The 23656-nt window shown below is 35.6% G+C and overlaps 1 protein-coding gene across 7 annotated transcripts in view; it reads left to right on the top strand.

Annotated features, from left to right (window-relative positions):
• Window positions 1-23656, top strand: part of GABPB1 (GA binding protein transcription factor subunit beta 1) — a 69886-nt gene that overhangs the window by 27892 nt on the left and 18338 nt on the right. For 5 of the 7 annotated variants that reach the window (XM_025919818.2, XM_086710661.1, XM_086710660.1 and 2 more), the window contains exons 2-6: window positions 12701-12808; window positions 17145-17312; window positions 18519-18713; window positions 20170-20317; window positions 20670-20783. In XM_025919818.2, the coding sequence (XP_025775603.1) occupies window positions 12701-12808; window positions 17145-17312; window positions 18519-18713; window positions 20170-20317; window positions 20670-20783 (733 nt within the window). The remainder of the gene's footprint in view (window positions 1-12700; window positions 12809-17144; window positions 17313-18518; window positions 18714-20169; window positions 20318-20669; window positions 20784-23656) is intronic. The other 2 variants (XM_086710664.1, XM_086710663.1) reach the window with 1 other exon arrangement.

The following is a 23656-nucleotide window of genomic DNA, read 5'->3' as shown; positions in this document are numbered from 1 at the left end:
TCATCAGGTAATCTTGGCTAAGAAAGATAAACTTTCTAGAGGAGAGAATGTAGAGAATGAAAAAGAGGGCTGAAAAATGACACACTGAGAAACTGCCAATATTTAAGGGGAAGAGAAAAGGGATCCAGTTGAAAGACACATAAGCTACCATCCTTGCCTCTAAGCATTTTATAATTTAAGTGAGACACATAAACATGAATCATTTGGTGACCAGTGCAAGTCAGAGTCTAATTTGATGCCAACTTTTATTGTACCATCTCTTGTATTTTATGTGAAATGAAGTTAAGTGTATAAAGGAAGTGGTTAGTATTTAGGCCAGGGAGTAGCATTGGTAGTGCATGCATTCAGTGGGGACATCTAGCCTGTGGTCACTAGAAGGACTCAGATGATGGCATATTGCATAGTATGTGTATTGCCTGTGTTGTGAATGTGGACTCTGGAGCCATTCAGCCTTGGTTATTCTCCACTAGCAGTATGACCTTGGGCATGTAACTTTCTATGACTCAGTTTTCTCAGCAATACAATGATGATGATGATAATTCTGACTTGAAGGTATTGTGAAATTGAATGAGTTAGTATGTGTAAATTCTTAGACTGTGTCTGGCACAATCTCTCTTGTTTTCTCTCTCTATATGTACATACACATACATGGATGGCTGTGTTATACTTTACTATGTTACACCCACTATATGTGTATATGTAGTATTATATACATGTTAGGAATTATCATCATTTAATAAATGGCATGTCTGATGAGGGCTCATGATTTGGACAGGATAGGAAGGCACCAGAGAAGAAATGTTCCCTCTATGAAACTTAATGTGAACGTACATGGTTTTTAAACAGGCTTTCACTGGTAAAGTGGGTGAAAAAACGGTATGAGAATCCCCTTTCCTTCTGATTCCCAGTTGGAAGCAAAGAATGCCCTTTTAAATTTTTTTTTTTTTTCAACGTTTATTTATTTTTGGGACAGAGAGAGACAGAGCATGAATGGGGGAGGGGCAGAGAGAGAGGGAGACACAGAATCGGAAACAGGCTCCAGGCTCCGAGCCATCAGCCCAGAGCCTGACGCGGGGCTCGAACTCACGGACCGCGAGATTGTGACCTGGCTGAAGTCGGACGCTTAACCGACTGCGCCACCCAGGCGCCCCAAGAATGCCCTTTTAATAGAAGGCTTTAAAGATGTTAAAGCCTTTGTGTGTTATGTTATCCCTGTGTGGTAGTGGGATTTCCTCAGGTCATATTTTCTCAAGAAAAGTTATTCTGGAAGGAAGTTTTTCATCAGCTTTGTGAGTATGAGTTCACTGGATCCTTGGCTTTAACTTTGGGAAAATCTACATCTGGAATCAAAGTTCTGGCTTTGGGGATTGGGAACCTTGTGGAGCAGCAGTCATTATTTTATACTGATAGTGGGAGTGTAAATTGGTATAATCTTTTGGTGATAATTTGGTAGTGTCTATCACAATTAAAATGTGAATGTAGGGGCACATGGGTGGCTCAGTTAGTTACGCATCCGATTTCAGCTCAGGTCATGATCTCACATTTCGTGAGTTTGAGCCCCGTGTGGGGCTCTGTGCTAACAGCTTGGGGCCTGGAGCCTGCTTTGGGTTCTGTGTCTCCCTTTCTCTCTGCCCCTTCCCCACTCATGCTCTGTCTCTCTGTCTGTCTCTCAAAAATAAAGATTACAATAATTTTTTTAATGTGATGTTAAAAATGTAGCAATTATACTTCTTTTGTAAAAAATTTTTTAAAGATTATTTTTTTATTTTAGAGAGAGAGAGCATGAGTGGGGGAGAGGGGCAGAGGGAGAGAAAGAGAAAGAGTGAGAATCCCAAGCAGGCTCCATGCTCTGCACTCAGCAAGGTGCCTGATGTGGGGCCCAATCCTGTAACTGTGAGATCTTGACCTGAGCTGAAACCGAGAGTTGGACACTCAACCAACTGAGCCACCCATGCGGCCCTAGCAAAATTATGCTTTCTAGAGTAGTTTTCATAAAAGTGCTAACCCAAGTGTATGGGTTTGTTACAGCACTATTTGTAAAGATGAAAAATGAAAATTGATTGAATAATTAATGTATTCATATTCCGTATATTTGTTTCTTATTTCTGTACTGTAATAGTTTCCTGTTTCCTGTAACAAGTTACCATAAACTTAGTGCCTTAAAACGACACAAATTTATTATTTTACAGTTATGGAGGTCTGAAGACTCAGAATTAAGATTTTAGCAGGGTTGTGTTCCTTCTGGAGGCTCCAGGGGAGAATCTGTTTTCTTTCCTTTTCTAGTTTTTAAAGACTGCCTGCATTTCTTGGCTGGTGCAGCACCCCCCTCCCACCATCTTCAAGGCTAGCAGCTATAGCAGCTTCAAATCTCTGTCTCTCTTCTCTCTGTTCTCTGCAACCTTCTCTTTGATCCTGACCCTCCAACCTTTCTCGTATAAGGACTCTTCTGATTGCATTAGGCCCATCTAGATAATCCAGGATCTTCCTATATCAAGATCTTTATTGACATTTTGACAATATTTATTCTTCCAATCCATGAGCAGGGAATGTCTTTCCATTTCTTTATATCTTCTTCAATTACCTTCATAAGCTTTCTATAGTTTTCAGCATACAGATCTTTTACATCTTTGGTTAGATTTATTCCTAGGTATTTTATGCTTCTTGGTGCAATTGTGAATGGGATCAGTTTCTTTATTTGTCTTTCTGTTGCTTCATTGTTAGTGTATAAGAATGCAACTGATTTCTGTACATTGATTTTGTATTCTGCAACTTTGCTGAATTCATGTATCAGTTCTAGCAGACTTTTGGTGGAGTCTGTCGGATTTTCCATGTATAATATCATGTCATCTGCAAAAAGCGAAAGCTTGACTTCATCTTTGCCAATTTTGATGCCTTTGATTTCCTTTTGTTGTCTGATTGCTGATGCTAGAACTTCCAACACTATGTTAAACAACAGCAAAGCTATCTACACATTCAATGAAATCCCAATTAAAATTGCACTAGCATTCTTCTCAAAACTAGAACAAGCAATCCTAAAATTCATATGGAACCACAAAAGACCCCGAATAGCCAAAGTAATTTTGAAGAAGAAGACCAAAGCAGGAGGCATCACAATCCCAGACTTTAGCCTCTACTACAAAGCTGTCATCATCAAGACAGCATGGTATTGGCACAAAAACAGACACATAGACCAATGGAATAAAATAGAAACCCCAGAACTAGACCCACAAACGTATGGCCCACTAATCTTTGACAAAGCAGGAAAGAACATCCAATGGAAAAAAGACAGTCTCTTTAACAAATGGTGCTGGGAGAACTGGACAGCAACATGCAGAAGGTTGAAACTAGACCACTTTCTCACACCATTCACAAAAATAAATTCAAAATGGATAAAGGACCTGAATGTGAGACAGGAAACCATCAAAACCCTAGAGGAGAAAGCAGGAAAAGACCTCTCTGACCTCAGCCATAGCAATCTCTTACTCGACACATCCCCAAAGGCAAGGGAATTAAAAGCAAAAATGAATTACTGGGACCTTATGAAGACAAAAAGCTTCTGCACAGCAAAGGAAACAACTAACAAAACTAAAAGGCAACCAACGGAATGGGAAAAGATATTTGCAAATGACATATCGGACAAAGGGCTAGTATCCAAAATCTATACAGAGCTCACCAAACTCCACACCTGAAAAACAAATAACCCAGTGAAGAAATGGGCAGAAAACATGAATAGACCCTTCTCTAAAGAAGACATCCGGATGGCCAACAGGCACATGAAAAGATGTTCAACGTCGCTCCTTATCAGGGAAATACAAATCAAAACCACACTCAGATATCACCTCACGCCAGTCAGAGTGGCCAAAATGAACAAATCAGGAGACTATAGGTGCTGGAGAGGATGTGGAGAAACGGGAACCCTCTTGCACTGTTGGTGGGAATGCAAATTGGTGCAGCCGCTCTGGAAAGTAGTGTGGAGGTTCCTCAGAAAATTAAAAATAGACCTACCCTATAACCCAGCAATAGCACTGCTAGGAATTTACCCAAGGGATACAGGAGTACTGATGCATAGGGGCACTTGTACCCCAATGTTTATAGCAGCACTCTCAACAATAGCCAAATTGTGGAAAGAGCCTAAATGTCCATCAACTGATGAATGGATAAAGAAATTGTGGTTTATATATACAATGGAGTACTACATGGCAATGAGAAAGAATGAAATATGGCCCTTTGTAGCAACATGGATGGAACTGGAGAGTGTTATGCTAGGTGAAATAAGGCATACAGAGAAAGACAGATACCATATGGTTTCACTCTTATGTGGATCTTGAGAAACTTAACAGAAACCCATGGGGGAGGGGAAGGAAAAAAAAAAAAAAAAGAGGTTAGAGTGGGAGAGAGCCAAAGCATAAGAGACTGTTAAAAACTGAGAACAAACTGAGGGTTGATGGGGGGTGGGAGGGACGAGAGGGTGGGTGATGGGTATTGAGGAGGGCACCTTTTGGGATGAGCACTGGGTGTTGTATGGAAACCAATTTGACAATAAATTTCATATATTGAAAAAAAATAAATAAATGTCTGGCCAACTCTAAAAAAAAAAAAAATCTTTAATTTAATCATACCCGGAAAGTCCTTTTTGCCATGTAAGCTAACAGCTAACATTCACAGATTCTGGGAATTAAGATCTAGACATCTTTGTGGGGAGCATTATTCAGCCTACCACACTTCGTAAAACTGTGCAGCCAGTAAAAAGAATGTTTTTATCTGTGTGCACTTAGATGTCACTGATAAAACAAGAGGATCCCTGTTAAGTGGAAAGAAGCAAGTTGCAAAACCATATAGTATGATCCCTTTTTATGTTTTTTGTTTGTTTAAAAAGAAGTCTTGTGCCTATGTGTGTTCCTGTAGGCATAGAAAAGATCTGGAAGGCTACACACTAAACATTTAAATTGTTGTAACTTCTGGGGAATAAGACCACAGGGAAGTGTGGGGATGACTTTGAATTTGAATGTTACATTTTTAATATACAGTGAAAATGTATTTATTACAATTTTATTTTTATGAAAGTATACATGTACATAGTTGAAAAAGTAAAAAATACAAGGTTTTATAGTGAAAACAAAAAACCACACACAAACAGAAAACAATAACCCTGAGTCCCTTGTGTTATTCCTTCTCACCCCAGAACCCTCTTTCCCAGAGGTATCCATTCTTTCTTTTCACTTTTTCCCCCTAGTATTTCCCTCCATATTTCTAAATAACAAGCTTATGCTATTAATTGATTTTTCTGTTTTAGGTATCTTTGACTTCCTACTTATGCAGATGAAGCTTTGGCTATCTTAAACCAAACCACCTCTAAGCATATTTTTCCTCACTCTTCATCTTCTTAATAGAAGTGCACCAAAAATTTTCCTGGATTAGTGTTCAATGGTTATTATAATCCTGGAACTACCATTTTTTACTAACCCATGCCATATTGGGATTACATTTTCTTTCTTCTATAGGTTTTTGTTTTCTTCCCTCTGAAAAACAAATTGTGTAGTTTTTTCTTTTGCCTTACTTTTCTTGTATCCATCATTAACCCATCTCAAATTCCCCACAGGAAATCTCATTCTTTTCCTGGCAGTCTTACTAGCTTATCTTTTTCTTGAAGACCTTCTTCTGGAACCTCTGTCCTCTGGCTCCAGTCTGGATTTACTTTCCGGGTCTCTGGTCCAGCACATCTTGGGGTCTCCTTTACCATTATCTTGAGGATCCTCTTCACCCTATTTATGTTAGATCCCTTATTTCCTTGATTCTTCTTTCTGGTCTACTCCTGGTCTTGGAGGACTATGTCTTCTAGTGGCTTTCTGAAATAAGGGTCTGTGGGAGATGATTTTTCTTTAGACGTTTTATGTTTGAAAGTGTCATTTTATTTTTAAGTTAAAAAAAAAGAAAAAAAAAACTATACAAAACGGGAAAGGGAGAAAAATCCAAATATACCAGAGTTCATATGATTATTTTTCTTCAAAGGAATTGCACAGAGAAAGACTTGAAGGGCACGTTCTTTTATATCCCAGCAGATTCCCAGTGTTCTCTAATTTAGAACGCAAGAGTTAAGAAATACGGGTCTTCTCTTTAGACTAAAACTAGTGCTCTTTGGTAAATCCTTTAACTTTTTGTTTGTCTCCTTTGCAAAATGGAGACCATGACTATTGTGGTAAGGCTATTTAGTTACCTGAGACAATGTAGATATTTAGCAAGATGCCAGGTGCTACTTTTATTATCAGTATTATTTTCTTATGAGAATGTAGGGAACTAAATTCTCATGCCCAACGATATTTTCCTACATATAGTTATACACATGACTGTAATTACTTAATTTTACTTAGAGTCACATTTTACATGCTTTAACTGTTGCATATTATTTATAAGTAATAGTCTTAAATGACTATAGTACTGTGTTAAAAGGTGTCTTTATTTTTTAGACATACATACTGAAATATTACAGATAAAATGGTATGATGTCTGACATTTGCTCCAAAATAATATGTGTGCGTGGGAAATAGGCTGGCCATAAATTGATAATATTGAAGCTAGTTGATGGCTATTCATTATACTATTGTGTCTATTCTTGTATTTGCTCAAAATTTCCCATAATAAAAAGTAAAAAAAATAAACGCTTGCAATATTCCATTATGATCTATCTTAATTTCTTTAACTATTGATTGTAGTAAGTCATTCCAGTTTTTATCTATTTTAAATAACATTACTATTAATATATTTATGTTTCAGATAGTTTCCTTGTGTTAGGTTCATGAGTGGGATTATTTGGTCAAAGAGTATGATCATTTTCATACACAGTACTAAATTGCTTGGATGAAAAACTTTAGAAAAATTTTATTGGATTTATAATTGTTTTCATTGGGCATAGGTGTGGTATTGTAAATTTACTCTGAAGTTTTTAATTAGGCAGTCAAGGTTTATTATTTAGTATATTGTGATGGGATTATATTTTCTAAGTGCTTTCATATTCTTTTTTAATGCTAGTAACAGTTCACATGGAGCTAGTACTTTACAGTTTCATAGAGTTTTCACATCCAGTAGATGTTTTAATCCTCAAAATATCTCTATGAGCTATGAATTACAGAAATTTAAAACAAAATAGACTTTAAGCTTTAACAATGGAGAGTTAGTAATTCTTATTACCACTAGATGGCTCTCTCAGCATGTAGTTTTGAGCAAAAAGTAACTAGTTTGTAGACATTTTGAAGTTCTTTTATAGATCTTATTAAAATTCATATTATTAAAGTTAAAAAAATAATGGTTTGTATTAGATTGTGATCAACTTTTTCAGAAGTAGTAAAAAAAAACTAAGGATGGAATTTATTGCAGTGGGTTTTTAGATTACGTTTCTTTTTGAGAGGAAAGGGGTATTAACCTGGATGGCATTCAGTACCATACATACAGTGTATTTTCAGTAAGTATATTTAACATTAATTAAAATTTACTGAATTGAATTATGCTTCTTTATTTGCTTGGGGGAAAGTTATTTGCCATACCAAAAAAGCAACATTTGTTGCTAGGTCCTTAAATGATTTTATGTAAATTTAACACTCTATCTGTGGGGATTTAATAGATGAATAATGAACAAAGTAAATTGAGGGGGCTCTCTGGAGCTATGGCCCCTCAGTCAGTTTGTTGTCTTAATGTATTTGAGATCCTCTGAAGGTTAGAATTACTCTGTGATGTGTGTGGTTCCCCTCAGGTGAGAATCAGAAATGAAATTGCTACATTTTGGTATTGTCATTGTTTTAAGTTTTACTAATTGTCTACAAAAAAAATTAAGACTGCCTTTGAGTTTGGTCTTACTTGATCTCCTATGTATTTTCTTCCAATTATTTTCCAATCTTATTTAGATCCATTGCTGTCTTTCTATAAAAAAATGTTTTGTATTGTCCCTTTTGCTAACTTGAAGTGAAAATTATGGTTAATATTACATATCTACATAATTTCAAAAGGTCATTATAATACCTTATTATAATGAAGAAATGGAAGGAAAGCAATTTATAATAAAATGTATATTTCAGTATGTAAATACTCAGGCAGACTACTCTAGATGAGACAAGAAGTTGTCAAATGCTTGCCCCATAGAGTCATTTGTAGAGTCACTATGAATGATAGCTGTGAAATCTGATTGATAGTGTTTTATATTGGTGATTCCAGATAACCAAGTGGCATTGACATGGGTGATGTGATTTTCCAAAATAGTGAACAATTCTTAGTAAAGTTCTGAACAAAACAGATTTATTGTATGGTTGCCTTCTGAGAAATTTGGGATACATTAACAACTATGGAAAAATACATTTTGTTTACATATTAAGTTCTAGTCTTAGATGTATTCATTGGAGCCTTTGGAAGCCACCCAGAACATGTGACAATTCTTTGCCATACTGAATTGTTTCCTGCATTGCTAGACTTCTAATATCCCTGACACTTCCCATTAAATGGTAGTAGAGCTTTCACCTTACTGTGTCCTGCATCAGTCCCCAAAATGCCTTCACATATATCCAAAGGGCCCTCTAGGTGGCAGTGCTGCTACCATTTTGAGACCTAATGGTTTTAGAGTATCCAGCTACATATATCTACTATATGGCTATGTTGCTCATGGAATTTTATTTTATTTTATTAAAAAAATTTTTAAAGTTTCTTTATTTCTGAAAGAGAGAAAGAGAGAGAGAATGCGAGTGGGGGAGAGCAGCAGAGCAAGGGAGACACAGAATCTGAAGCAGGCTCCAGGCATCGAGATGTTAGCGCAGAGCCAGATGGAGGCTTGAACTTACGAACTGTGAGATCATGACCTGAACCGAAGTCGGGGGCTTAACCAATTGAGCCACCCAGGTGCCCCAGTCGTGGGATCTTAAAACTACAATAACTTAAGTATCCTGAGTCCTTAAATATGTCATGTTTTGAATAACTAAGACAACTACAGAATTATTAATTATGGGAGAAGTTGATTCATTCAAACGCATCACTGTTTCATTGTAATTCTTGTAAGCAGATCAGTAAGTTTACTACTTTAAGTACCCAATACCAGCATTTTTATTTTTTCCACTTTTCCTGTTTAGTAAGTCAGTAGTATATAACTTTCTTTAATGTCAGCATTTAGTTAGTTGATAGTCATACAATGTAATTTGTCCCTTAAAGAAATCTTTTTATTTTTTTTAATGTTTATTTATTTTGAGAGAGAGAACACCATGCATGTGTGAGTAGAGGAGGAGGAGGAAAGAGGGAGGGAGGGAGAGAGAGAGAGAAAGAAAGAGAGAGAGAGAATCCCAGGCAGGTTCTGTGCTGTCAGTGCAGAGCCTGATGCTGGGCTGGATCTCATGAACCCATGAGATCATGACCTGAGCCAAAATCAGGAGTCTGATGCTCAAATGACTGAGTCACTGAGGCACCACAAAAAACCCACTTTTGATTTAGGAAGATAATATAGTAACATTATAGAAACTTTGTAAAATGAAAGCAAAATTTCCCATAAGCTTATCACTGACATATTTTCCCGTGTTTGGTTCTCTGTGTGTATATTTTGACATTCAAAAATTAGTTTTGTATCTTTTAACTTAATGTGGCATAACTTTTTAATGTTATTATGTAACTTCCAACTATATTTTAAGCTACTGCATATTCTCAGATTCCACAATTTTCCTACTTTGTTCACATGATAAAAATGTAATAATATGTATTTAGATCTGTTTGTATATATGTGTATTGATAGATCTGTTTCAGTATATTATTTTTTCTCAGAAGTAGGATCATTTATTAAGTCATTAAACTTGAACATTTTGGTAACTTTTATGTATTGCCAAATTGACATTATAAAAAAGCTGATCCAGGAGCACCTGGGTGGCTAGGTCAATTAAATGTCTGATTTTGGCTCAGGTCATGATCTCGCAGTTCAAGAGTTCAAGCCCCACATTGGGCTCTGTGCTGACAGCTCAGAGCCTGGAGCCTGCTTCGGATTGTGTGTCTCCCTCTCTCTCTGCCCCTCCCCCTCTTGCGCTCTGTCTCTGTCTCTCAAAAATAATAAACATTAAAAAAATTTTAAATCTGATCCCTTTATACCGCTATCAACATGTATGTCACTATATATGGAAGTGTGAGTCTCAACTCATTCTTGACTGCATCAGAAATTACTTTTATTTACATTTATTTGACTTATGACACTGAACATTTTTTATGCTTATGAATTATTTGTTTTCTCTTTTGGAAAATATATGGTCATGTCCTTTGATTGTTGTTGGGTTCATGGTGTTTTTTTTTTCCCCTTTTCATTTTGAATCAGACCAAAATTTTGCGTAATTAAAACATTGATGTTTCTTACATTCATTTTTATGGCAAACTTTCCTTTGCTGTCTTTTATTTTATTTTATTTTATTTTATTATTTTTTAATACATTGAGGTTTCATTATCTACCCATAGAAGATAATATGTGATATCAAAGAAAGGGGTGGAGAGTGAAGAAATCAGGTTCTGGAGGGAGATATTTATAATATTGTATCTGACAAAGAACTCATATTCAGAATGTATGTTATGAATGCTTACAAACATTAAGAAAAAGGCAGACAACCCAGCTTCCAAAAATGAGAAAAAGCCCTATACCCCGATGTCTCAGTCATCTGGAAGTGTGCATGCTGAATGAATTCATACTGATTTTATATTACCTGTGTAGACATACTCAAAAGGGTATATTTTGGGTGAAGATTTATTTCATTATAAAACCACATTTATATTAAGTTTTGGTGATACAAGTGGAGTCACTGTGTTAGTGTGGCCAGTTTAGATTTTACTGTGCTTTTTTTTTTTTGGAAGAGAGGTCAGTTTCTTTTTGCCTTACCCTGCCTTTTGTAGGAAATGATTGCAGGTTCTTTGCTTATTGAGTGTAATGTAAATTTTTACTATCCACCTGCTACATATTTCCTGGGAAGAATCCTTCATCAGAGATCAGTAATCTCTTTAGCTCATAGTGTCTTTAACAGGATTAATTTGTATCTTGGGTTCCAGTGACTCCATCGAGGTATGAGAGAATGGGAAGAAAACAGAAAGGAAATGAGAAATTCGGGGGTGAAAATGTAACACACAAAAAAGCATGCAAAAACCCCCACATCAAACACATAAATTCACGTGATTGTTTTTCTTCTTCACCATGGAATATATTCTAAATTATTTTTATCCTTATAAATTGAATAATTATAAGAAGTTCTTTCCTGCCTTGTGACAAATACCTGTTTTGGACATGTTCATCTCACTTAATCAGCCTCCCAGCATTAGTACCTGTTTCTGCTTACTCCTTCTGTGTTTGGTTATTCTCATGTTGTAGAATCTACTAAAAAATACAGTAATGTAAGCATAAATCTGTTCTTTCAAGGGGCGTCTTTTAATCAATCTTTTTACATTCCCTAACATCTCTTCTAATTATGTAATGAAGTCTGTCCTTCCTGGTATAAATAACCTCTCTAAGCTCTGTCAACTCCCTTCTCGCGTAAGTATGTACATATGTATGTACATACATATATACATACATACATACATACATAGTCCTCTCCCCTCCTTCTTGAATAATACCTCTTCATACAAGATTAGAATACACTAATCAACCTGACATCCCCTTCTTAGAACTTCTTTCCCCTTGACTACTGAATTCTCAAAGGGTATTCACTTATTGAGGCAAATTCATAACATGGGCACATTTTTCCCTGTGGAAATCGCAGGGATTCAGTATCTTCCCTTCCTCCCAGGCCTCAAACCCTACCTGTTTGCCTTTCCTCAAGGATACTATATAATATCATTGAATAGCTTTGCAGTTGAATAGTCTTTCTGAATTTGGGACCTTTTTTCTCCTCAGAACTATCATCTCTTGAATTTGAGCATCTCTGATACATTCAAATCTTTCTTCACTTGTGTACCCTTTCATGATCGTTCCCTAACATATATTTCAGTATTTCTTATTCAAGAAGATACACTCCCCACTTACCTCCACACCCTCACTCCCACACTTTTACAACTCTGGCCTGTGACATTAGTATTTTCAGGTATCTTGAATACAAGATAATGAAGTATACTTAACTTTCTAGGTTCTTAGTGAGACATGTAGTCTTTTGATAATACTGTTCAACTTTCTTTTCAGCATTTTCTTTGAATGTGAATTGTGTCCTTTTCTGGAAGAACTTGAATGTATATTGACTGTGCAATCATTCAAAGTATTATTTTTACGTTCTGAGTACATCTACTGATTTACCATTGCAAAAAGCTGTTATGATATATTTATTTTAATTTTCATCAACTACAGAGGACAGTATCTTGTACCTTATTTCTGTTTACTTTTATGAAAAACTATTGCTGCAACTACTCCAGTGAAAACAGTTTCTTATCACTCCTAAATATTAGACAAGCCTTCTCTGCTGCTTACCTCATCTGTGTTTACTAGTTATATTTGGAGAATTCAAACTAATTTTATTATGCTAGGTAAAAACTTAATGAAAAAGGGAATATCTGTTCCAAAAATTCAAATATAAATTGCTTTTGTGTGATCTGTAGTTGCAGATTAACCATTTCACAAACTTTTAGAGGGATATTTGAGAATTGGTATTAATAAAGATACAAGAAAAATAATCATGTCATAATGTATGAAGAGAGATGTTAAATTCATCTTTGCTTTGTTTAGATGTCCCTGGTAGATTTGGGGAAGAAGCTTTTAGAAGCGGCACGAGCAGGTCAAGATGATGAAGTTCGTATTTTGATGGCAAATGGAGCTCCTTTTACTACAGACTGGGTAAAGAATGATTTTAATGTTGTACTCTTTTTTTTTCTTTCTTCTTCTGTTTAGTTTTTTCAGATAAAGTCAGTATTGTATTTATATGTAACAAAAATTTTTTTTTTGCAAATTTGTAGTTTTAGAATTATAGCTGTCTTTTAAAGGAAATGATTTGTATCTTTATGTCATGTATATATGACAACCTTATCTAGATATTCTGTCTACAAAAGGGTTTTTCTTTTAAACTATGGAGTTCAATATTGTAGGGTGAATATAAAATGTAGCTGCTTGGAATTTAATTTAAAGCTTATAAATGGCACAGGTAGAATTTATAATTCAGAAAATAACAGATAAAGATTGAGGTTAAGGTGATAATTGCTCCTAAAAAGGAAATATATTCATATTTCAATTGATACTTGTAACACTATTGCAAACATGATCAAAGAGGAAGAAAGGAATGGGAACATGTTCCTAGTAACTACAGAAGGCAATTGTGAGGAAGATAAAAACCGTAACTGTACTTAATTCCTGGGGTAAGTCAAAAGAGATGGTCTTGGGAGTGTTGAAGGGTTAGGAATCTGGATTAACCTACCTAACTGGGAACAACTAAAAATTCCAGATTTTTGATTTTGTTGTTTCTGGTATACTTGTCCTATGCTCTTTTTTGTTTTTCATTAAAAACAAAAAAATTTTTATTATGGAATATTTCAAGTATCTATCAACCCCTGCATACCCTTCAGCCAGCTTCAAAAATTACCAAATATACCAAAAAATGATGAATCTTGTTTCCTCTATAACTTCATCCACTTTTTGTTCTGTATTATTTTAAAGCAAATTCTATGAAATATTTTATTTCATCCATAAATATTTCAGCATTTGTCTTTCTAAAAGATAAAGCGTTTTTTCATTAACTGTTTAAAAAAAAATCTTCTTTACTGTACTAATGAGTTAGAAAGAAAATAAGGAATTATTAACTTGCAAAACTAAGCAAACAACCAGAATCCAGAGAATTTTGACCCTAAGAATATTTGCTGAACTCCGTGAATTTGCCTGTTGTTTGCCCACCTCACTGGCATGGGTTTCTGGAGACAGAGACCTGAGACTGCTCATAGAAGCCTCCTAAGAAATCCTCTCCTCATAATTCTGGAATCCCAAAGAGATGCACCTTCTGTGTAAGCGTAAACCAGAAATGCCCTTTCCCTCTTCCTACCTACTTCTGTCCCTGCCCTTGCCCTGTTGTTAGGGCACTGCAAGGAAAATGAACTGAGTTGAAACAAGTCATCAAATGGAAAGAAAAAAAATTATTAATGAGGATTTGGAGTCACAAGCCATCCCTGGACACATTTGTCACCTGAACTCATAAATTCTTGTGCATTCTGAAAAACTGTACACTGAAAAATGAATTTAAAATAATCTTTGGACTGAGGTTACCCCAGGTTCCTGGAAGAAGCAAATTAATATTCTTCCCGGGGAACCTACCTTCATCACAGTATACACAAATGAAATTTCAAGGAAAATGAACAGTCAAAAATGACTAAATGCACAAGGACACAAAGCAACTTGGAAAATAACTCACTGGAACAACTAGCACCAGAGCAGATTAACAAGGATTTTAAGTTTATTTATTTATTTATTTTGAGAGAGAGAGAGAGAGAGAGTGAGCGAGCATGCACCCATGTGAGCAGGAGGGGGGCAGAGAGAGACAGGAAGAGAGAGAATCCCAAGCAGGCTCTGTGCTGTTAGCTTGGAGCCTGATGCAGAGCATGACACAGGGCTCTATCTCACGAACTGTGAGATCATGACCTGAGCTTTATTTATTTTCTTTATTTTTATTTAAAATAATTTTTTAATGTTTATTTTGAGAGAGAGAGAGAGAGAGACAGAGTAGGAGTGAAGGAGAGGCAGAGAGAGAGGAAGACACAGAATCTGAAACAGGCTTCAAGCTCCAAGCTGTCAGCACAGAGCCTGACGTGGGGCTTGAACCGACAAACCATGAGATCATGATCTGAGTTGAAGTCAGGTAGTTAACCAACTGAGCCACCCAGGTGCCCCTCTAGATAAGATTTTAATAGATTAGGAACAGCTAAAGAGAAAGCTAATAAACTGAAAGGTATGAAAAAAAATCCAGAATACAGAAAAATAGAAAATTTAAGATCTCAGAAGTCATGAAGGCTGGTATGCGAAAGTCTAATGTATCTAATAAAAAATCCACAAGGATAGTGAGAAGAGGGATGAAATAATTTTAAGAGATAATGGGTGGGATTTTTTCCAGAACTGGTGAAAGAGAGCAGCTCAGATTCAAGTAGCCCAGCTAATCTGTAGGAGGAACAATTAAAAAAAAAATCTATATCTAAACATATCATAGTGATACTATAGTGTATCAAGACAAAAGGATCTTAGAAAAAAAATTTTTTAATGTTTATTTTTGAGGGAGATAGAGTGGGTGCATGCATGGGAGTAGGGGAGGAGCAGAGAGAAAGGGAGAGAGAATACCAAGCAAGCTCCACACTGTCAGCGTGGAGCCTGATGTGGGACTAGAACCCACGAATTGTCAGATCATGACCTGAGCTGAAATCAAGAGTCAGATTCAACCAACTGAGGCACCCAGGCACCCCCAGACAAAAGGATCTTAACAAGGGTTAGTATCAATAACACATAATGAATTCCCATGACAGCAATAAAAAAGACACACAAGGCAAAGAAGACTGGGCAAATGACTTGTTACGGGCAAATGAAAGAGAAAGTTCAGATGACCAATAAATGTGAAAAGATGCTCAACTACATTAATAATTGGGCAAATACAAAGTAAAATCATGAAATGCTATTGCATATCTACCAGATTTGCCAAAAAAAGCTTAGCAGTCTCAGACATTGGTGAGGATATGTGTAAATTGCTATAAACATTGTGGAGGACAGTTTGGCAGTTCCTAGTAAATTTGAACATGTACATGATCTATGATGCAGCAATTGAACTTACAAGAATACTTCCCAAATTGGGGTACCCGGGTGGCTCAGTCAGTTGAGCGCCTGACTCTTGATTTCAGCTCAAGTCATGATCCCAGGATTGAGGGATTGAGCCCCACGTCTGGCTTCACACTGAATCCTGCTTGGGATTCTCTTTCCCTCTCTGCTCCTGTACCCACTCGTGTGTATACTCTCTCTCTCTTTCTAAAAATAAAAATAAAAATAAAAATAAAAATAAATATAAAAAAAGAATGTTCCCCAAAGAAACTCTTGAATAGTGCTTGCCATGGAAAGTGCTTTAACAGAAATCTTACTTGCTATTATTATAGTAGTGATCTTAACAAATTTCATGTTCTAGTGAACTATCTTGGTTCTTTGGAACATCAGTGCCTTTGGTAATCAGAGTTAATAGGGACTTTCTATGCCTCTAAATGTGTGTAACTTAATTCTGACTTTCACCTATTAAAGTATATGCCTCTGATAAGGTTCTTCCTAACTTACATTTTACTACTTCCCCTGCATACTGTGAATTTAATGTTATTATAGTGGCTATACCACATGCAAGAGTTTCAGGAGAACTGGGCTCTGTTTTGGGTCTGTCCTGACTCACCTTTGGCAAGTATACCTCAGCAGGTTTTTCCCTTGAAAAATGATTATATGAACTTCTTTAAAAAGATCACTGAGTTGCTTTAATAAATTTATTTTTTTAAGTCCTTCAAAAACAATTTAATGCAAAATCTACACTATTATATTTATTTGATATGAATTTTATAGATGAAAATTAGTTTTGTGTGACTGATATGGGGAAAACATTCCAGTACTTAGAAAAATTTCTCAAACCCTAATTATCTCTAATTTATGATGAAATTAATTTTGTTCATGCTATTTATCTGTTAAAAAATAAAAAAGCAAGTTTGAATTAAATAAAATACTGACTTTTCTTCCTCATTGAGAAATGTGTGGGAATTCCTCTAGGATGAATATGTGGTAAGCATAAATTATTTTCTTGAGTTTTGAGTTACTCTGTAAACAGATAATATAATCTGTTTGCTATGTAAACAGAAAATATAAACTAGAAGGTAGTAATAGAAGTGTGTTAAAAAACGGTTATAGGGGAGCCTGGGTGGCTCGGTCAGTTAAGTGCCTGACTTTGGCTCAGGTCATGATCTCGTGGTCCGTGAGTTCAAGCCCTGTGTTGGGCTCTGTGCTGGCAGCTCAGAGCCTGGAGCCCACTTCGGATTCTGTGTTTCCCTCTCTCTTTGTCCCTCCCCTGCTCACTCTCTCTCTCTCTCTCTCTCTCTCTGTCTCACTTGCTCTCTCTCAAAAATAAATATAAAAAAAAAAACAAACCACAATTATAAATGTGGATTTTTTTTTTCTTGCGGTATAGCTGGGAACCTCTCCACTTCATCTGGCAGCACAGTATGGGCATTACTCCACCACAGAAGTACTACTCCGAGCTGGTGTAAGTAGGGATGCGAGAACCAAAGTGGACCGAACGCCATTACATATGGCAGCTTCTGAGGGCCATGCCAGCATAGTAGAGGTTTTGCTTAAGGTATGTGTTCTCTTTTTGCACTTTGCTTTTGAAAGTAAGCCTTCAAAGGATTTATGGTTTTGTAAGAGGGAGAAGGGAACTAGTTTTATTAAATATCTACTTTTTTTTTCTATGTTACCTCATTTTTTTTGTATGTAATTCCATCAAATGAAAATTATCTTAAAACTTTCTTTGTGGAAGAAGAACTTCCTCTAGGTATGTTCTTAGTTAAGTCAGACAGTTGATTTCTGAGACCTTGGTTTCCATTATGATGACGGACTATGGTTTTGTCTGACTTGACACAGTTAAAATATGGAAGGAAACATAAGGCTTGATTAACAAATAAATAATACAAATAAGGATTTTTATTATAGCCTTTAGATCAACTTACCCAAAAGACATACAATATGTAAGCCACAAATGTGAACACATGTAATTCTAGATTTTCTATTACCTACATTAAAAAAGTAAAAACTAATTTTAATATTATATTTTATTCAACCTCATATATATAAATATTGTCATTTCAACATGAAGTCAATGTAAAAATTGTTAATGAGATATTTTACATCCTTTTTTTTTTTGGTGTTAAGTCTTTGAATTCCAGTGTGTGTTTACATACTTAGTACATTTCGATTGGGACTAGCTATATTTCATGTGCTTAACCACATGTGTGTAGTGGCTGCCACATTGGACAGTACATCCCTGATAGCTCCTTTTTTATTTATATAAAGGATATATTTTATTTTATTTATATATAAATATATATATTTTATATTTATATATTATATATATATTATATATATATTTTATTTATATAAAAGGATAGCTCCTTTTATTATTTATATTATACTGGTTTTGAAAGCAGAGGCTATCTCTATAAATAAGGGAGTAGAATTAAAGAGGGTTTTGGAGGAGTGCTCATAGCAGTCCTTCACTTCTTATGCCATTTTATGTCATGATGTTCACCTCTGGGTGAGTGAAAAAATCATTGCTGCACTCTTAAGAAATTAGAAGGAAAACAGTTGGCAAAGTTAGCATGATAGAAAACTGATTAAGTGACAGATGTGTGGAGATCTGTGGAACATACAGATTATTCAACACAAAAAATAGCCGATCATGTTAGTAGCACATTATTGCTTTAAAGCATAGTGGCTAGTATTTTCCTATTTGGAATTCTTTATATTTCATATTGTAGAAATATCTTATTTTGCAATATATTTATAGCATGGTGCTGATGTTAATGCAAAGGACATGTTGAAGATGACAGCTCTGCACTGGGCCACAGAACACAATCATCAAGAGGTGGTGGAACTTTTAATCAAATATGGTGCTGATGTACACACGCAAAGTAAATTTTGTAAAACTGCATTTGATATTTCAATAGACAACGGGAATGAAGATTTGGCAGAGATATTACAGGTAACCTTTGGCTTTAATTTGAGAAAATAAAAGGATCTCTGTCTTGGGGTGATTTGAGCTATTTAGCTTCTAGCTTTTCATTTTGGATTTCGTTATTTTGGACAGTCCTTTCCTCTTTCACTTACTCTTTGTTCATTGCTATTCATTTTTCTGAGACCATAGTCTTTACATGTAACATTAGAAGATTAAATAAGGTGTTTCTGTGTTTTTAAGTTCCTGAATTCCCCTTCTAGACATTTTATTCTATTAATTATTTTTGTTGCATATTTGGATACAGTGTGGTTTTTCAAAATATGTTAAACTTCCACTAAAAATTTTCTTTAGCAACTATAACATTGCCCTCTGAGTAATTGATGCAGTCTTTATAATTTTGATTGGTTTCTTTTATTTTTCATCATCCTCAAAAAAAAATCTGTTTATGAGCCTAGTTACTTATGGCTTTTGGGCAAGGTTTTTTTTTTTTTCATGTTTATTTTTGAGAGAGAGATTAAGAGAGAGAGAGAGAGAGAGAGAGACCAAGCACAAATGGGGGAGGAGCAGAGAGAAGGAGACACAGAATCTGAAGCAGGCTCCAGGCTCTGAGCTGTCAGCACAGAACCCGACGTGTGGCTCGAACTCATGAACTTTTGAGAGCACAACCAGAGCTAAAGTTGGGTGCTTACCCGACTGAGCCGCCCAGGTGCCCTGAGACAGGTTTTTTAAATAACCAGTATTGCCTCTCTTTTCTTTAGCTACACAACATTGATGTAAATTATCTTTACTCAGAACCTCTTGCCTATCTTCTTGTTCTCCTTCCCAGTAGAACTTTTCTTTAAGACACTTCTGACTCTACTGAAAAGATGTTATAGTTCAGGAAGATGAATTTTGTGGTGCCTCTTGGAATTCTTTTACTCCTAGGAGTGCAATTTGGGGGCCAGGGTTGAAGATAGAAAAGAATTAATTGGGGAGGACATGCTTTATTTATTTATTTTTTCCCTTCAAATTTTTATTTAAATTATATTTAATTAACATCCAGTGCAATATTGGTTTCAGGAGTAGAATTCAATGATTCATTCACTTATGTAAAACACCCAGTGCTCATCATAACAAGTGCCCTGCGAAGGACATGCTTTATATGTATAATGTTATATATTGCTGAATATAGTAGAGGAAATAATTTAAGTAATATAATTTCTATAGCCACAGGGCAGCAAAATATCCAACTGTGTTCTATAAAAGCCTTTCAGATATTCTTTTCTCATGGGATTTTACTGCTTTACCTAATAGGGAATTAGGATGTAAATTCCTGTCTCTGATTTACCACTATGCTCTCAGTAGACTGTATACAAAGATTTTCATTTGTATTATAGGATTCTTCTTAAATTTTAGAATTTCCTTTGTGTTTATACTGAATTGAGAATCTGTGCCCTGTGTTCTGGTTGTAATTCTGAAAACACTGTGTTGATTTGGCCCTTAGATTGCTATGCAGAACCAAATCAACACAAACCCTGAGAGTCCTGACACTGTGACGATACATGCTGCCACACCACAGTTTATCATCGGACCTGGAGGGGTGGTGAACCTAACAGGTCTGGTATCTTCAGAAAATTCATCCAAGGCAACAGGTATTGAGATGCATATAGGATAGCTGTTGGGATTTTATGCTTTAGTAGGTGTTCCTCCTTTTATGAAAGGACTGTTGGAGAATGAGGGTAAGATTATATCAGTCACTTGGTTTTCTTTCGTATTGGCAAAAAAAGATTTTTATGAGACAATATCAAGAAAGATGATATTGCAAAATGAGCTACAATATTATCTTTCAAAAACTAATGCTATCAAAGCTTGTCTTTCACAAAACTATTATCCAAGCTTCTTTTAAGAATTGAATAAAGCAAAATAGAATATCAGAAAAATGCAGTAGAATTAAGCTCCTTTAAAATTAAAAACATTTTAAATCTATTTTCTCTTTTCTTGTAGATGAAACAGGTGTATCAGCTGTTCAGTTTGGAAACTCCTCCACATCAGTATTAGCTACGTTAGCTGCCTTAGCTGAAGCATCTGCTCCATTGTCCAATTCTTCAGAAACTCCAGGTTAGAAAAACAAGTCAAATGCGTACATTAAAAGGTTGGAGACTCAAATATTTACAAGGCTAGGAAGATAATATAAAGGGCTAAAGTGAGCAGATTTCAGATTATGGCCATGTGAAGGCAGGGGGCCAGGGTAGGGGGGTATAATTTGTTGTCATTCATTATTTAAATTAGTGTGTTTTCAAATTGTGATCAATAATAAAAATAACAACAACAGATCATTGAATGCTTACTGTGTATGCTGTGCACCATGGTAAATGTTTTACTTATGATCTCATTGAATCCTCACCCAAAAGCTTGAAGGTCTTCATTACTGGATTTGACTCATTATGGTGTTCTGATTGAAAGGTGTATTTTTTTCAGGGGGAAAAATGTACCTACCTCTCTCTTCTCTCTCTCTCTTTTTTTACTAACTAGTGCTTATAAACATTTATCTATTCTCCAGTTTCAGCTTCATAATCAATGTTTGAATCTACACCTTTTTATTTGGGAGTCTTAAGATTTTTCAGAATCCCTGTTGATATGCTGCTTTTATAGCCTATACCTAGATCTCCTTAGCATCTTTGTCATTGCATAAGCATAGCAAAGAAGATTAATTTCATTGGTGGTTTCTATTTGGTTAAACTTTAAATTTTTTGTCTGAAAGTATGTATCTCTGAAAATTAAGCAGGTATTCTTGAAGGTCATCTGAAATTTCGACACTTAGATATTTGGCTCCATGAGTTAGTCATACCAACTTCTCTAACTTCTACTTTTGAAAATGTTATATATGGTCTAGTCTGAGAGATTAGGAATTTCAGTTGACTTTTATTGCATGTGGCATACAATCTTCTGAGCGCAGTTTTTCATTTTAATGCTACATCATAGTGGAATCTTTCTGAAGATATTTTAAGAGCTTGAATTAAGTTAAAGTTCAGGTGAGTACATTGCCACCAGTGTAAATAACTCAGCTGAGGTGTGAAATCAGATAAAGAAATATCTTCTCACCACTTAATTTCTACATGCTCAGGCTAATTATTTCTTGACGGTTCAATTTCTTTTAACATCAATTGTCAGACTCATCTCGATTTTAGGAAATGTTTATGTGTACTTTTTTTCAAGGACATCCTAGTTAGGATCTGGGAAATAAAGTAGTGCTTGCATTTTATATATGATGAAACTGAGATTCATGAGATTAAATAATTTTGCCCTAAATAGCATGGTCATTAAGTAGTAAAAAAGTTCTGTGCTCAGGGTCTGATTGATTCCCAAGTTGTATGTATGTCTGTGACAACTATAATATACTGCATTTTTTTGGTGATCAGTGGACTTGTCTCTTCTAGAATGTTTATAATTTGGCTTGTGATAGGAATAACTATTTCTGTGATTATCATTTTCTCTTATATTAAACAAAAGCATCACCATTCTTGCTTTTACTCCTGAGGTGTGTCTGTTGAAGCAGAGGAGTGTTTTGCTCCTCTGTCCTTTAATCAATGGAGATTTAGGGATTTAGGTAGATAAGAACTCCATTCCAGTTCATTCCATTTTGGAAATTATTCCAAAATGAAGATACAAAAAAGTGAAAAGGTTTTCTTTTGGAGGTTGCAGCTGCCTTTTGCCCCATGAAGAAAACCACCGCCATGTAGTATGCTGTATTTATTAATAAGCAGAGGCAGCTATATTATCCTGTCTTTCTACCAAAGCTTACAGGCCACTCTTATAGGTATTTTCTATTAAAAAAATCAAAACTTCAGGCAACTCACATCCTCACTCCCTCTTTCTCTCTGCTTTAAAACAAAACAAAAATGTACAAACAATAAAAATTCATGGAGGGATAGATCATGTTTTGTGATGGACACTGAAAACTGTTCTTGTGCTCAAATTTCCACTTGTTGTTTATAAACAGCCATTCATTTTTAATGAGAAAATATTTATTCATGCATTGAACAGGTTTTTGTTGAACATCTCTTTTGACTGCATTACTCTGCTTGGTGCTAGAGAGAAAATGGTAAATGATCAGATACAATCCCAACCTTTACGGAACATGTAGTCTTTTGGTAGAACAAGATATTAAACAGATAAAATAACTGTCATTAGTGGTACATACAAAGAATGCAGGATTTTAACCTAGTCTGGTGGGTCAGAGAATCTTCCTAGAAGGAGATATTTAAACTAAAGATTAAGTAGGAATTAGTAAGCAAACATTGGGGGAAGAGTATTTGAGGAAGAGGGCACATGTAAAGCTTTTGAGGCAGGAAAGAGCTTGAAAGGGGACTTCAGAGGCCAGTGTGGCTAAGCCCCGCAAATGGGAGAGTAACTCCTGGTGGTTGAAAGTAAGATTATAAAGGACTTTTGGGACACATAGATGGCTCAATTGGTTAAGCATCTGACTCTTGATTTCGGCCTAGGTCATGGTCTCACTGTTTGTGGGTTCGAGCCCTGCGTCAGGCTCTGTGGTGACAACATGGAGCCTGCTTGGGATTCTTTTTCTCCTTCTCTCTCTGCCCCTTCCCCCTCTCCATGCTGCATGCTCTCTTTCTCTCTCTCTTTTTCTCTAAGAATGGATCAATAAGCTTAAAAAAAATAAATAAAGGACCTTTAAAGAGATTATTACTTTGGCAGACTCTGAAAGGAAGTTCAGTTAGGAGTCTAATGCAGTCAGCTGGGGAAGAGATAATGGTAGCATGGGTTAGGATTTGGCAAAGAGATAAGAAGCAAATAGATTTGAGAATTATTTGGGATGTAGAATTGGAAGTTTTGATTGGTTGGATGTAGGCCTTACAGCTGTAGTGTAGTTTGTCTGGTGCTTTTAAAATAAACTCTTTCATGAAACACTAATTTCTGGCTGTAGCCTGAGGTCCTATATTGATTTTGCTTTGCTTAGCCTTATTCTTTTT

This window comes from Puma concolor, chromosome B3 (genome assembly GCF_028749965.1).
Source record: "Puma concolor isolate L17-30 chromosome B3, mPumCon1.1.hap2, whole genome shotgun sequence".
Taxonomy (NCBI): domain Eukaryota; kingdom Metazoa; phylum Chordata; class Mammalia; order Carnivora; family Felidae; genus Puma; species Puma concolor.
The sequence above is the reverse complement of the archived record's forward strand: the minus strand, read 5'-3'. Positions and strand labels throughout refer to the sequence as shown.